At 42.6% G+C, this 15,565-nt stretch overlaps 3 protein-coding genes across 3 annotated transcripts; 2 read left to right on the top strand and 1 right to left on the bottom strand.

Annotated features, from left to right (window-relative positions):
- Positions 1–276: 276 nt before the first annotated feature.
- On the bottom strand, positions 277–8,757 carry I206_102373 (uncharacterized protein; the record flags this gene model as incomplete). Its single annotated transcript, XM_070202550.1, has 14 exons — positions 277–477; positions 544–1,046; positions 1,100–1,175; positions 1,235–1,391; positions 1,461–1,636; positions 1,706–1,973; positions 2,062–4,318; positions 4,371–6,747; positions 6,811–6,959; positions 7,011–7,230; positions 7,288–7,630; positions 7,688–7,842; positions 7,901–8,499; positions 8,697–8,757. 14 exons carry the CDS (start codon positions 8,755–8,757, stop codon positions 277–279), a joined length of 7,542 nt encoding a protein of 2,513 aa, XP_070058651.1.
- Positions 8,758–9,429: 672 nt separating this feature from the next.
- On the top strand, positions 9,430–12,610 carry I206_102372 (uncharacterized protein; the record flags this gene model as incomplete). Its single annotated transcript, XM_019154480.1, has 7 exons — positions 9,430–9,467; positions 9,531–9,681; positions 9,763–10,646; positions 10,707–11,544; positions 11,604–11,753; positions 11,816–11,952; positions 12,007–12,610. The coding sequence occupies 7 exons, from the start codon at positions 9,430–9,432 to the stop codon at positions 12,608–12,610; spliced, it is 2,802 nt and encodes a 933-aa protein (XP_019011883.1).
- A 565-nt stretch (positions 12,611–13,175) lies between these two features.
- On the top strand, positions 13,176–15,376 carry I206_102371 (uncharacterized protein; the record flags this gene model as incomplete). Its single annotated transcript, XM_019154479.1, has 6 exons — positions 13,176–13,466; positions 13,578–14,001; positions 14,094–14,297; positions 14,449–14,524; positions 14,635–14,866; positions 14,966–15,376. 6 exons carry the CDS (start codon positions 13,176–13,178, stop codon positions 15,374–15,376), a joined length of 1,638 nt encoding a protein of 545 aa, XP_019011882.1.
- Positions 15,377–15,565: the final 189 nt, after the last annotated feature.

Here is a 15,565-nt window from a genome sequence, read left to right as displayed (position 1 = left end):
AGCGTGTCTCGTATATTTTTCTGGATTTCCAGTTCTGTATATTGATTTTATACTGTGAATGCATCCTGGGCTTATAAAGGGACGCACCTGGGATTTATATCAGTATCACCTCTTTTGTAGAGAGTGATCGCAACATGGATACTCTCATCCATGGCTGTGCAGGCAGCATGTACAGAGGACCTGACAAGTCTCTTCAATACCTGCTCATGACTATATACAATTCATAGATCGTTGTACATGACGTATAATATACAATACATAGAGTGAGCCCAAAATTCACCAGATTCTATCTATTACAGGGAACAAAGCGATGTCTCTCTCCTCCTCCAATCCTATGCTCTCGATTGGAGGTAAGATTCTTGCTTGTTGATTGGCAGACCATTTCGCTTCAATCTTGCTTGACTTGATTAGGAACTCCAGAACATCAACTAGTTCAAGTCGATCAAGTATCGTACTAAACCTTTCTTTGACCGATCTCTAAAACAAAAATCAGACTTGTCAGCTCATACATTCTCAGCAGCAGGAGCAAGTGAAAGGACTTACCAAGGTTATACCGGGTCTAGTAATTATCAGAGATTTTGTGGCCTCCATAGCTTGCTCGAAATCTTCCTCATCGAATTTGCCATACAGATCATACCATCGTCGGGGGGCTATCATCCTTTCTTCTCCGCTCATTGGCTGTAATCTCATACACCACTCATTCCAATGTTTGACAGAGACCAATCGTGCTGTGTCGTATCCTGCCCAGAAGACTCGCTGATCCTCTTCTACAGCTAGAGCCGCAAGTGATTGTTCGAGCATATCGGTCGAGCATTTGACGGAGTCCAACAGGTCAGCTTTGGGTATTCCATTGGCTCCGGACTCGGTGACCTTTTGGACCACCTTGTCCTGAACATATCTAACCTCGGCTTGGTTTTCTATCTGAATGACCTCGCTCCATTTGAAAAGAGGTTTATTGATTGTATGTTCTGGGAAGGAGACAGGTGATCGAGGACTTGGCACTATGGCCCGTTTTGCTTGTATGGGGAATTCGTATGCGTCGTCATCTGCACACATATTGAGTCAGCCCCGGCCCACAAACGAGGACTGAAAGACTCACCGAGTTTTCTGGTGTTGAAGTGCTCTGTCTCGTATTTGACAGTTGGGAATTCATCAACATCGAACTCGAAATCGATCTGCTCGGCCGTATGTATCAGTCTGAGAAGATCTCTTTTTGCACTGTTGACAAACTGACCTCATGATTGGATACCATATTCATCAAATTTGCCAGTTCGCCGGGTTCTCCGATCAAAGGCCATTCAACACCATCTTCGGATTCGAGTTTGGCGGGAAGGTTTTGCGCGGTGTGAGACACGTTCGGTGGCAGGTAGCCCTCGTTAAGAGCATACCAGCTATCAATGATGTGAATCAGCTTTCTCTTTCGACTCGAGGTTGAGCAGCACTGTGAAATGTCAACATACCCTTGCGTATATCCATACTGCCTCTCATTGTCCCTCGAGGGAGTCGGTAGTTGCCTCAAGATATTCCTTTCCAACATGTCATTGATCGCGATGTCATGCTGCCCGTCAGACCAGGGTTGGAGTAGTTTTTGGCCACGAAGAGCATCGTAATTTTCGTCAGGAGACCTGACAAGGATCTGCGATCCGTGATTTCGTATATCAGCTCCAGTATGGATTGATTAGACTCGCACGACTCGAACACGTACCCTCATGGAAGCTTGAAGTAAACCCATTTGTCTACTGTCAATCTGACCATGTTCCACACTTGAGGCAGTATCCTCCAGCAGCGAAATTGATCCGATGGAGTTGATTCGCACTTCTTCGGCAGCGATAGAATCGGCCGCCAGATCGAAAGAGTGGATTTCAGTTTGAATGTAAATCCAATCGTAAGTCTCAGCGATTTCATAGCTGTTGGAAGGCAGATCTGGCGCTTGAATCTGGTCTTCGATCGGCGTAGATAGAGCAAGTAACCGTCTAAATGATTTGCCCCAGGTCAGCAGTCTCGCACTTTCACGCCGCATGCGGATATGTATAACATATCAATGATCAAGAATCGACTAACAGTGATTTTTTATCGATTTTTTCCCTAAGAACCTTTACATGATCTTTCAAATCAAAATTGACCGAATCATCCGGATGATCGTCCTTTAATTCATCCGTCCCCTTGATCTTACTCCAAAGGTTGTACCAAGCGTCTTCTACTCTGTCGAAATAAGCTTTCTTACCAGGTTGTGTGAGGATTTTGTGAAGTCTATTTCGAAGCGTTGTAGGTGCCATATCAGGGAAGATTTGATCATGAACAGCTTGACGTCCTTTATGTCCATTTGATCTTGACCGAGCTCGTATGATAGCTTCTGAATCAAATATCATTTCATCATCTTCCACCGTCCATTTTCTCTTGGAACGGATTCTTCGTTGAAATCCGGTTTTAGGTACTTTCACTTTTGGTTTTCTAGTAGAGGTCCTATTTTTCCTTGACCTAGGGACGAATTTTGAAATAGTCAATCGGATTCTATTCGCTTGGATTCTCCTTCTTTCTTCCAACTCAGATTCTCTCTGTTCAGGCGAAAGGTCCTTGACTTGTTCCCAAATCATTACCCAATAATCCACCAAATTATCGCTGACATCAGGCATCTTCAAGCTTCCACCTTGTATAGTCTGTCTACTAACAAACTCAACCAGCTGATCGGTATATCCTACGTTCTTCCTCTCCCCGGAGAGCTTGATACGATCCAGCCAGGCTTGCCTAGCTTTCTCTTGCCTTTCTATGAGTTTCTGTCTTATATTCTGTTGTACCCTTGCTTGTCTTTTCTGGGCGATCGAAGCGTGTTCCTTTAGACGCTCGGATACTCTGGCAGCGTTGAACCTGGCCACTTCAGCTCGGCGTGTGATCTCTTTCTCGAGGAAAGGCAGAGGTAAGGCATTTTCATACGCGAATGCTTCTAATTCAGTTTGATTATTTATACAGCTTTGACCTGTCTTCCTGTCGAATACATCATCCAATGCCGCTTTTTGAATTGGGTGCAAGTTCATTTCAGTCCTCCATCTTTTTGGCCTTTGCAATAGGTTCATGTAATCTGTTGATATGTCAAGAATATCAGAAATATTAGCTGAGATCGGTAAGCCAGGTTTAGTTTGTTCGCCTATTTTCCCAATCACATCAATCCTCAATTCCAGGGAACATCGTTTGATATGTGCCCAAAGCGTGTCAATATCCGCTTCTGTTATGGCGGGTAGTAGACCGAGTAGAGGTGGAGGAACAGATGCAATATGGTAAATGGGTACCATATCATGCAGAACATAGTATGTTGACGAGATGGTACTTTCCTCCAGCTTGAATCCGTTTTCTTGCGAATCGTCTGCAAAAAACTCGGCTTCTTCCTTAGCGACAGGAACAACGGGTGAGATAATCTTTAGCGCCACAAGTATCTGAAGGAGCGTGTTCATCTTCGCTTTAGTGGCCGATCCGCCAAAGCCACCGACTGGTCGGAATGGTCTGGGTACATCTTTCAACCTAGTCGCTCTATTCTGAGGATCTCGCAGCCAGTGTTCTATATCTTCATTGTAAGACAAGACAAGACAACATGCGTACCATTCTTCGGCTGTAATCTCCTCGCACAATAATGGAAAGGCGAAAATCCGAGGGGAGGAGGAAGCGACCGAACCACAATCTTTGCGTGAGAGCGCTTTTATCATGGCTCGATGTAGTACCTGGACGCGAACACTTCTACTCGTTTTCCATCCTAGCAACTGCCCAACCACCTTCAACTCTTTCAGAAGGGCAGTTCTCCTCTCCGAGAAAGGTCTAGTACGTGAGGAACCGGGTTTAGTCGGAGTCGCATCGAAGACTAGTTTCCCACCGTTCTTCGGACCGACCCTCGGAAGCTCGGTGAACGGGGTATTGGGCAAAGAAGCATGTTGAGGAGTACTCATCTTCTTTGCGTTCGGAGTCATCGATTGAGCGATGCTAGTAGACATCTGCCGTATATACGTTTGGAGCTGTTCGTGAGGCAGATCGGCAAGATAAAGAACGCTTGTTTTGACCCATCGACCGGTGGGGGTGGGGACTGAGACTATCGTTTCTTTGACTCGGCCTTCACCCATCAAAGTGTTGATCGTCTTCTTGACTACTAGCCTGTCCATCCCATATCCAGTAGCGGGAGCGTTGGGATGATCCGTTCCAGCATACTTGAATGCCCATGCTCGATGCTCGTGCAGTAGTCTTGTGTCCATCATAGCACCTCCATTGTCCTGTAGAACTTGCACAAGCTCGTTGGCTCTTCTGATACTTCCAAGATCAATCCGTCCTCCGTTCGGCGCTAAAGCATTGTCATCAGCATGTGCCTCAAGCCTCTACAACATCTGACTTACTACCTTTTGGCGCATGAAGCAATTTATGGTTTCTAGTCCGACCACTTGCGCCGGAATAAGGGGTCCCTGAGTCGATGCTCGAAGGTTGAGCAGGTGTTGACGGACCCGCAGACATCTCTCGTAAAGGAGTCTCTGACCGAGAAGTGGGGGTACTAAGACGATTTACTGAATGGGGTCCGAAACGGACCTGGGGCTCCAGGTTTGGAGGAGGCATAAGAGAGCTTTGATCAGTTCTAACGGTATCCGCAGTAATTTCATGCGGTTGCTCCGAAAGAGCTGGGTCAATGATTGGATTTTCGAATGCACTTGGCTGTTCGGACGCTGTTTCTTGGAGCTTAGGATGTGCACCTAAATCAGAATCCGGTTCGGCGCTTTTTTCGGTGACGACGTCTTGCGTAGGAAGTTTTGCCGCAGATACAATATCAACCGGTAGCTCAAAAGGCGTCTCCTTCATTGGCTCCTCTGGGAGCTTGAAAAGTGAGATTCGGCGATCGTCTTCAACGGCCTGAGCTGTCTCCTGAGGAGGCTCAGCGAGCGCAATGGCTTTACCTTTCGAAGATCTCGGATGTTTAGTTGGAGTTTCATCGCCTGCGGGGGGGGTAGGTTTGCGCTTTTTACTTGTAGCTCCGGTCGCATTTGTGGAAGAGGCGAGTCGCGCAGCAGTGCTGGATGCTGGCATAGAGTTCGTAGTGGTAGGAGACATAGGATGAGGAGTTCCACCCGAGCTAGCTATGGCTATAGCTTGTGCTGTCGGTCTCGGTAACGGCCGTACTCCGGATTGGCTCAATTCAGCCAAGACAGTGCCAATGCCTTGTTCCATTGTCACATCAAAAGACTCGTCGGGTATGTCGATAGGAAAAAATCTTGATCCAGCATTCGACCGCGTAGGGTTTTTATTCTGTGTACCATTATTGGGCAGAACCGACTGTGTAGGTTGCGCAGCGGTATCCGTTTTGTTGGCAGCTTTTTTCTTTCGGGATTGATTTGTGGATTTTGATTTTGCAGCAGTTCCCTGCTCTGCCTCCGTATCTTGGTTACCATTACCCTTCGGCGCCTTCCTGCTAGAGCGCTTGGGTTGCTCAGGCGTGGTGAGAGCAGCAAGCACTGGAACCCGGTCAACGTCAGGGGGGGCCGAGCTGCCTTGATGGTTTGGAGTATCCAGAACCATGGCCGCATCCGAGGTAGAGTCCAAAGACCCTTTGGATTTGCTGGTTTCCGGACCGAGGATAGACAGTTCGACAGGTTCCACTACCGCAGCATGACTTTGATGATTTACGGCATCTGACCGAGCCTCTTCAACTAATATATTTGACCCAGATTCGCGAACGGGTGTTGAAGTATTTGGGATTTCAATCATGTCAATCGCATCGTCATATTTGACATCCTTCTTCTGCCTTTTAGATTTGCGCGATGGAATCGGAGTTACAGTCGCCTCAGAGGCACTTCCAGAATTGATGTTTCTTTTCTTCCCTTTGCCTTTTTTCCCCTTGGTCTGATCCTCCCGACCGCCCTCGTCTCCCTCGGCTACCACGCTGTTGTCAGCGTCTGCCTTAGCCTTGTTATCTAACTTGGCTTTAGCTTTTCGCCCTGGTAACCCAGAGAAGGCGGCTGCGACTTTAGCAGGGAATTGATAATAATATTGTGGTGGGTGACCCTCTTGTATAGCTTCCTGGCTTGGTGCTGGAGGTGGTCCCAATCCCGAATACCCAGTGGGAGCAGTAACGAGTAAGTTCAGGCTCTTGATGTAAATCAGGACTTGAGGTAGATCTTCTCTGGAGAATATCGTTCCGATAATCCGTCGATTCGTCTTTCCATCTTCTTCAACTACGTGAATATACTTTCTAGGTCGACCTCGTATTTGCACACTGCTATCCGCATATCTAAATTCCTTCTTGCCGCCTTTGTTGTCTTGATCCGATTCGTATGCCACATTGTCATCCGCATCCTCAGGTACAATCGATGCTCCCGGTGTAGCTGTGACTTGCCGCGAATTGAATTTGGCTGTTGAGCTATTAATAGCACGCCCGATCTTCTTTGGTGGAGCCATTTCTCCAGAAAGTGATTTACCATCATCCAGAAACTTGTTCAATTGCGCTACCGATGAGTAGAAGTACTTGAAGGACGTATCACCGAAATCTCCCGCAATCGGAGGTCGAGGCATGGAGGGGTAGCCTTCAAGCGTCTGGCCTTCTTTAAGCATGATACGCTGATACTCGGCTGTTGTGAACAAACGTAACCTTCGTTCTTTTTTGACTGTCTCCATGAATGATGAGATGCTATACGGCCAGAGATGCTCGGGGATCCGCGCATTATCTGATCTCAGGATTGCGAAATCGATAGATCGTTTATACATGTAGTTCGTGTTCTGCCATATTGCCTATCATATTGTAACAAGCTTAGTCCTCCCGAATTCTCATAAGAAACAGTGCAGAAAACTCACGTTGATAGTCATACCGCGTCGGTCTTCCTCAACGTTCTGCTCGGATCGAATTACAAGATCTATGATCCAGTGTTCGAAAGTCACAGTGAGGGGAACATTGAGGATTTCTGGGTTCAGTGGAGGTGTATAGGGAGGACTTGAGGATATCACTGGAGCACAGTCAATGGCGTTGAATACCAACCGCATGGAAATGCACTTACGCTCAAGATCATGCTCCTTGTCCGGGGCATCTAGAGGTGCTTCACCGATATCCTGTATTTCTGCTTTATGGGATAATTCCGGATTGTACTTTGTCAATCGTATACAGCTGGTCTTGGCTTCACCGACCTCGAGACGCTCGACGAGACCATCAATTACCAGACCGTCGATGTGACGTTTTACCGCTCGTCGATGTCGCATGACCGCTTGACCTTGCCATCCCTGCGCATTGGTTAGATTAGTAAGATCTCAGGGGAATTTGACTTTCACACTGCTTACCAACGCAGGAAGAAGATTTTTTCTTCTTAAAAGATGATTCTGTAATTTTGGATGATCTAGCATTTTCAACAATCTTTGCTTGACCGCATGTCCAGCCATAAGATCCGCCTCGGTCAAAGTTGGGAAATTAAAACCCCAATCCACGAACTTTGATCCGTCATCTAACGAAGGATCTATGTCCTCGTCTCCCGAGTCTGGCTCGTCTGCTCCATCTTCGTTTGCATCATCTGTTGATTGAAGGGGTTTACCGATCAATGCGCAGTAATTTGGATTCTGCTCCAAGAATCGGTGAAAGACTAGCAAGTTGGTAACAGAGGCGTGTAATACAGCTGGGACTTTGGCGCTACGGTTCAAGTACAATATCAACAGAGAGTCCGTTTAGTCGCGGATGTCGACTCACCATAGTCCAAGTTCCACTAAGACCTTCATGAAGTAGTGCATACTTCCTTGACTTGCCCCAACAAGAGGTCCAAGATCAATGGCGGTGATGCCCTTTTCTCTACACATGGCAGCGAGTTGCAGAACGTGGAATACTGTAGCCGTTATTTTCGATATCTGAGACCCGTAGTCAGCTGAGTGCATCGGCAATTATGGGACAAGATCAAAAATATACCTTAGCATGGGATCCGGTCAAACGATAATAAATTTCATCTTCTGTACACCTGATTCTCAACCTTGCGCCCCATCGATCCCATAATCTTCTCAGATGATCCTTAGGAATCGTATCTGATGGCGAGTCCTCTTGTGCATCGTCCACATGCAACACCCTCAACGTCCCTGCTCCAGAAGGATCCACTTTAGCTTCTCCGTCACTATTGTCATCTGCTCTATCCCTATTCCTTTTCAAAGTAGCCTCTTTGGCCTTTTTGGCTTTCTTCTTTTGGGCTTCCTTCTTGTCTTGTATAGCTTGTTTATCGGATCTAAATTCTTGTCCAGCCAGCATGAATGCTATTTGCCTTCCTCTGAACCCTTCTTTGTACAAGGTTGATAGGTCCGCGTTTGCTTGTATACCTTGCGGGAGGACCCATCCTTCCGGCAAAGGAGCTGTTCCTAATTCGGTGGTTCCTCCAGGCAAAAGAATCGGCTCATTAGTGATGATCACCTGTATCGATGAGTGAGCGCAAAGGAGCGTCCAAAGATGGGTGAAGTAATCCTGGTCAAGAGTTGGATCAATCTTCTGAAGATGTTGTATAAGACGCGTAGGGTCGGTTCCTGCCGTGATCGAACATATCAGCACCCTTGAACAGATCCGCATGATATATAATATGTGTTCTTGTTTTCAGATAATCGTGATTCGATTTATATCCAGTGCATTCTCAGGTGGACCACCTCCACCAGATCATGCCGGAAGATGCTTTGGTCGGGTTCGAACCCAGGATGGGGAAGTTGATTTTTAATTCTTCACTCACCTATCGCTCCATCAAACGAAATATACTCAACACATTGCTCAATGATCTCGTGTATCCGCATGGCGTCAGAGCCTCTTGAGCGCCAAGGGTTAGTGTTCAGTGTTTATTGTTATATATGATTGAATTTCATGTGGATGATGGAAGGAAAGAAAGTTGATGGGTTGTTAGTTCAATAAGTTTTTAGGAGTAAAAAGTATGTGGTCAAAGCGTCAACATTCCTCAAACAGATGACTGAAGGTTGATTCGGACATTTGCTTCCGTTGAACGCGTTTGTGGCTGTTGTATAGTCGTAATTAGTCTGAATATACAGGCTCATCGAACGGCTAATTGGAACATAGATGGAGCATTGCTTGACAAGATGCACTTCGCTGGTAATGGGACCTCTCTCTGAGTGAAGCTTTACTTTCTCGATTCGAGCATCACGTTCAAGTGAATTTGGAACCAAACAAACGAATCTTTTTGATGGTATTTTGGTGAATTCAGAAAAGAAAAGCCCAATGCCACCTTCAGTCTCCAGGTTTTATTTGTTCCCCCCATTCCCTGGGAAATCGTTACATCATCACTTAACTTTCAGAGCTAACTTTTTGGTTCTGCTGAATTATTTTCGAGCAATGTCAATTTAACATTTAGAATATACAGCATAAAGATTTAAAACCATCTCGTGAACATCAATCACATTGGGTTTTTCCTCAGAGTGAGAATTACCCCCAAAAATCAAGTCACACAAAGCAAGATGAAGGGGCAATCATCGAGAAAAGCTTTGAAAACGAGGTTAGTAATCCTTTCCGAATCAGATTTGTCAACAAATGGCTAATCGTCCTTGGCTGTACTTAGCTTTCGAGCTTCACCCAGATCAATCAGACCTATATATACTGGAGGACCAGTCTTACTTACCAAAGACGGACAATGGCTGATTACTACTATGGGCGAAGAAGTTTTGGTTACTGAAGTAAAGACTGGTTTAGCTATAGCCAAAGTAAGAGGGGTGAGTGTCTTCTTTCTTGTTATACCCAACACAATCTAAATATATATAAATAAATAAATAAATAACACTTTCTCTTCTCAGGACTCTACATCAATCACCTCTCTCGCCCTTTCCTATCACACAGAACCGCCCACACTCATAACTGCTCACTCATCCATGACGATACGATATTACCCTCTTCCATCTTCAGCCCCTGCTTCCAATACAACTAAACCTCCTCTTCTCACTTACTCTCGAGCTTTATCTCGAGCTCACTCCGCTCCCATTCTAGTCTCCGCAGTATCTCCAGACTCTACATTGCTAGCTACTGGGTCCTCAGACGGTGTAGTCAAGGTATGGGATTTAGAAGGAGGATATGTCACCCATCTGTTCAGAGGACACGGTGGACCTGTATCGGCTTTACACTTCAATTTCCCCATAATAGAAGGAGAAGAACGTCGAAGAATGGAATTAATGACAGGATCTACGGATGCCAGAGTCCGTGTATTTGATTTGAGGGATGCCAGCGCAAGAGTTGTGGGCGGCGGAAATGCTGTTAAACCTAAAGCTATATTAGAAGGTCACGTAAGCGTTGTTAGAGGGATTGACACTACCCCAGATGGTAAATGGGCTGTTACAGGGGGAAGAGATAAAGTCGTGTTAGTATGGGATATGCTTTTTGCAGACAGTGTAGGACAATCCTCAAAAAAAGCAGGAAAGGGTAAAGCTACTGCTGTTGGCGGTCCAAAATTAGTTCAAACTATAATAGCGCAAGAACAGATTGAGTCGCTTGGATTGCTACCACTTGAGGAGAATGTTGCGGGATCGTCGAAGGGAAGGTTGCTATGTCATACCGGTGGAGATTCTGGTATTGTAAGGGTATGGGACGTACTGAAAGGCAAGGAGATCGGAACGATCACAGGTGTAGAAGGGGTTGATGAAGCTGAAGTGGATGAAGATGAGCAAAGGGGTGTATTGAATGTAATGTAAGCTGCTTGTCGAGTTTTCATGACTGCTTGAAGCTTTCGTTGACGAATGACTCGCAGCTACGAGTCAACAACATCATCGCTGGTATCCATTCACGCCGATCAAAACATCATCTTCCATTCTTTGTCATCGCTGCAGCCTATACGGCAAATCGTGGGATTCAACGACGAAATAGTTGATTCAATCTTCCTCAATTCCACTGCATCTTCCTCAACCCACTCACATCTTGCTCTCGCTACCAATTCCGCCCTAATTCGTCTATACTCAACGTCCACATTTGACGTCCGCCTGTTATCCGGCCACAAAGATATGGTTTTGTGTTTAGATAAATCAGCGGATCATCGTTGGCTAGTCAGTGGAAGTAAAGACAAGACCGCTAGAGTATGGGCACCTACGCCAGATGGAAAAGGTTGGAAATGTATAGCGATTTGTGAAGGTCATGCTGAAAGTATAGGAGCAGTAGCTTTATCAAGAAAATTAGACGAGAAAGGTAGATCCGGAAGATTCTTATTTACAGCAAGTCAAGATCGAACGATAAAAATGTGGGATCTTACTTCTCTGCCCTTTGATTCGGAAGAATTACCTGAAGAACCTATCAAACCTCGTTCAATGGTAACTTTACGTGTACACGAAAAAGATATAAACTCCTTAGACTTGTCACCAAATGATAAATTCCTTGCATCTGGTTCTCAAGATAAGTTGGTCAAAATATTCCACGTGGATTTCGATGCTACTTCTGGATCTGCTTCTGGATCACTCAGATTAGCTGGAACGTGTAAAGGGCACAGAAGAGGAGTTTGGTCAGTCAAATTTAGTAGAACGGATAGGGTAGTTGCTTCTGCTGCGAATGATAAGACCATCAGATTGTGGAGTTTGGATGATTTCTCTTGTTTGAAGGTGAGCAGCTATCATAACTTTCTTTGGCATAACCAGCTGAACGTATGGTATGATTGTAGACGTTTGAGGGTCACACCAACGCCGTTTTAAGGGTGGACTTCTTGAGTCATGGAATGCAACTTATAACTTCTGCTCGAGACGGATTGGTCAAATTGTGGAATATCAAAGATGAGCAATGTGTGAAGACGCTTGATAATCATGAAGATCAGGTAAGTGTCCGACCTGTGTCTGATTCATAAGTGAAGTAAAAGCTAAAGTTTGGAACTGCTAGGTTTGGGCTCTCGCCATCTCAAGTGATGAAAAGACTATCGTGTCTGCTGGTTCAGATTCTGTCGCTACATTCTGGGAAGATTCTACCGAAATTGAGCAAGCTGAAAAGAATGAGGCTTTAGTCAAAGCTGTACAGAGGTAAGTTGGCTTTGCTTTGATGGGAGGGGTTGATAAACTAATTATCATTGATAGTGAACAAGATTTCACCAACTATATAGTTTTAAAAGATTTCCGTCGAGCGATTTTATTGGCTTTATCAATGTCACAACCTGGTAGACTTTTACATTTATTTCGAACAATTATAACTTCTCCAGAACCAGCTGTAGGAAGTATAATAGGTTCTAATGAAGTTGATGAAGTTTTACGTACTTTACCAGGATTAGATTTAGTTAGATTATTAAAATTTATTAGAGATTGGAATTCAAATGCTAAAACTTCACCAATTGCTCAAACTATTTTAAATGCTATATTTAAACTTCGATCTCATGAAGATATTTTATTAGCTTTTGAATCTGCGAATAAACTACCTACTTTAGATTCAATTGAGGATGATGATGAAGAAGAACAACAACCAGGAGGTGAAACTGAAGAAAAGAAACCTAAAAAACAAAGTAAAGATGAAAGAATTGCAGCTCCAATTAGTATCAAAGAACTTCTTGATGGTTTAATTCCTTATAGTGAAAGACATTTTGGAAGAATTGATAAATTAGTTCAAGATTCTTATATGCTTGATTATGTTTTAGGTGAGATGGATGGTGGAATATTCGGAGGAGAAATCATGGATATTGATAATTAAGTACAAATACCAATTAGTTATTCGTATTTGAAGGATGTTTATGAAATTACCGTAAAGTTGCTCCCGAAATCGCAAGACCATTTTGCTTTTATCTGACCATACATGAACTTGAAATTGATGAATAAATTCCTGTGCAATATGTCATTCGCGCAGACTGTTAAGCCATTACATCCCAGTCGAATCAGAGTTGCAACGTGATGATTTATCAATACGGATAACAGTAAGATCTCTCACGCGAAAGGTTTGATCTTAGCCGGAAAAGGTATTTGACCGTGATGGGCGTATGCATGTGAAATCAGTGCGGAGATATCCGCAGACAGCTGATACACGGTTACACGCGATGAATTCACCTTTTAAGCTACATCCCAATGTCCACCTTTCTCACTATCGGTTGATTCCAGCTCACAATTAAGCATTACTAGTATACATTATATATAGATTCATCACATCAAAACTTCGCAGGATACAAATCATCGCGACCATTGACATTCGGCTCACGGTGAAAAAAGGTATAAGATCGAATAGCTAATGATACCGTAAAATCCCGTGACAATCCTCTCCCAAGATGTCAGATTCGGGCGCAGCCATACCGAATGGGAATGATCAAGCAGGTCCATCAAATACAAATTCTTCTAATTCAGTACCTTCTTCACCTAAATCTCCTTTGAATGGAACGCACCATGAAATAGACGAAGACGAAATTTCAAGTGATCCGGCTGTCAGGATATCTCAGCTAGAACAGGAATTAAAAACTACTCGTCAAGAAAATGAAAAGTTATCAGGTCAATATAGAGGTTTATTAGGTAAATTAACTGCTATGAGAAATACTTTAGGAGATAAATTGAAAGAAGATGCTGTAAGTTAATCTTTTGAATTAGATTAATCTGTTGAAAAAACAAAAAAAAAAAGAGATTTTGGAATAAGCTGATTAATGAATTTGAGATGTTTTTTTTTTATATATATATAGGAAGAATTAGATAGAAGAGAAAATACAATTAATAATTTATCAAATGAAAATAATTCATTACAAGAATTAATTAATAATTTAAAAAATGAATTAAAAAATTCATCAGAAGAATCTTTTGATTTATCAAATAAATTAAATAAATTACGTTCACAATCTGATAATTCTTCTTCAGATGTTTTAAATTTAACAAAAGAAATGAGAGAATTAAGAGGTGAAATTGAAAGAATTAGAATTGAAAAAGAAGAATTAGAAATTGAATTAGGTAATGAAAGATCAAAAAAAGATTTATTAGAAAATGATTTTTTCAAAATTGAAAGAAGATTAGAAGATCAACAATTAAATTTTGAAAAAATCCAATTTGATTTCGAAGATGAAAAACAACGTTCAATTAATTTACAAGAAGTTTTAAGTGAATTTCAAATTGGTAAGTTAAAATTTAATTCAAATCCTCCTGCTTTGAATATATGAGAAACTTAATAAGCATAGGCATTTGCTGATTATCTTTTGTTTACATAGCTAAAGATTCAGAACTTCGTCAAGCTACTTCGGAATTAGAAACTCAATTACGTCTAGCTGCAACTTCATTATCAGAATATAAATTACGTTGTGCGAATGCAGAAACAAAGTTATCTGAAGTATCATCTAATGCTGGGAAAGTTGGATCATTAGAAAGGGAGATTAGAGAGAAAAACATTTTGATAGGGAAATTGCGACATGATGGTGAGTTATTGCTTTTATCTCATAAACATAAACAACAGAATAAGGAGAGAAAGTTCTAGAGGTGTAAGATTGGTCAGATGTGAAGCGACTGCATGGCGAACGAAACTGTGATGTGTAATGAATATATACTGATTTATACTACGTATTATAGCCGTGGTAAATAACGAACATCTCACTGAAGCATTGAGGAGGTTACGGAAGAATTCATCTGATAATAATGTTGATCGGTGAGTATTTGGTTTCTCTCACAGAGGTATACCTGAATCACCATCATTATCTTCGCTATTGTCGACTATATAAAATGAGACACGAGCTAATACTATCTTTTCCCGAAAAGTCGTTTGGTCACGAATATATTACTATCCTTTTTGACGACATCACGAGGCGACACGAAACGATTTGAGATGTTGTCATTATTATCGACGATATTATCGTGGGACGATAACGAACGCGAGAAAGCAGGGTTGCAACGTAAAGGAGGTACGAGTTTGAATGTCGAGAGTAAAGGTAGAAGAGGAAGTGGGAAAGAAAAAGAAAGGACGGCTGAAGAAGAGGCAGCAATGAACGAAGTGAGTGTTGTTTTTACTTCAGATATTAATCATAATGCATAGAAATGCTAAATAATCGTATCACTTTTCCTACCCCTATTTCTCTTATTCAATTTATAGTCATTCTCCAATCTATTTGTTGAGTTTTTACTTAAAGAAGCTTCTCAAGGTCAAACTCGTTCATCAGTTTCTTCTCCAACACCAACAGATTCAACAATATCAAATCAACATCAACATCAACATCCACAAAGAACCTTTTCTCAAACTTCTATAAATTCTCCTTCACCTTTTTCACCTCCTTCAGGATCTACTACTTTTTCACCACCACCAATTATGAATCAAAGTTTATCAGGAACTACAACACCTTATAATAGACCTAGAGGTTTAAGTAATAGTTCTTATACTTCTGAAAGACCTTATTTTGGTACATCTGGAAGAAGAATAAGTGGTGGATTAAGAGATGTTCTAAATCATAATCAAAATCAAAATCAGAATCATAATCAGAATCAAGCAGGACAAGGTTATCAATAGAGGGGGTAAAATTTATTTGATAATTAGTTGTATTTTTATTATCAAAACATTAGCGAAATTGTTAATGAATAAACCATTAAATTTGTTCAGATATTAGCCAGTATAGGTTAGTCCCATATGCTTTTTAGATAATTCAAAGTCGCGAAGGACGTGATTTGAATTATTTCTTGACATTATACTATAACTACT

This window comes from Kwoniella pini, chromosome 3 (genome assembly GCF_000512605.2).
Source record: "Kwoniella pini CBS 10737 chromosome 3, complete sequence".
Classification (NCBI taxonomy): Eukaryota; Fungi; Basidiomycota; class Tremellomycetes; order Tremellales; family Cryptococcaceae; genus Kwoniella; species Kwoniella pini.
Note: the sequence above shows the minus strand (reverse complement) of the source record. Positions and strands in the feature narration are given on the sequence as shown.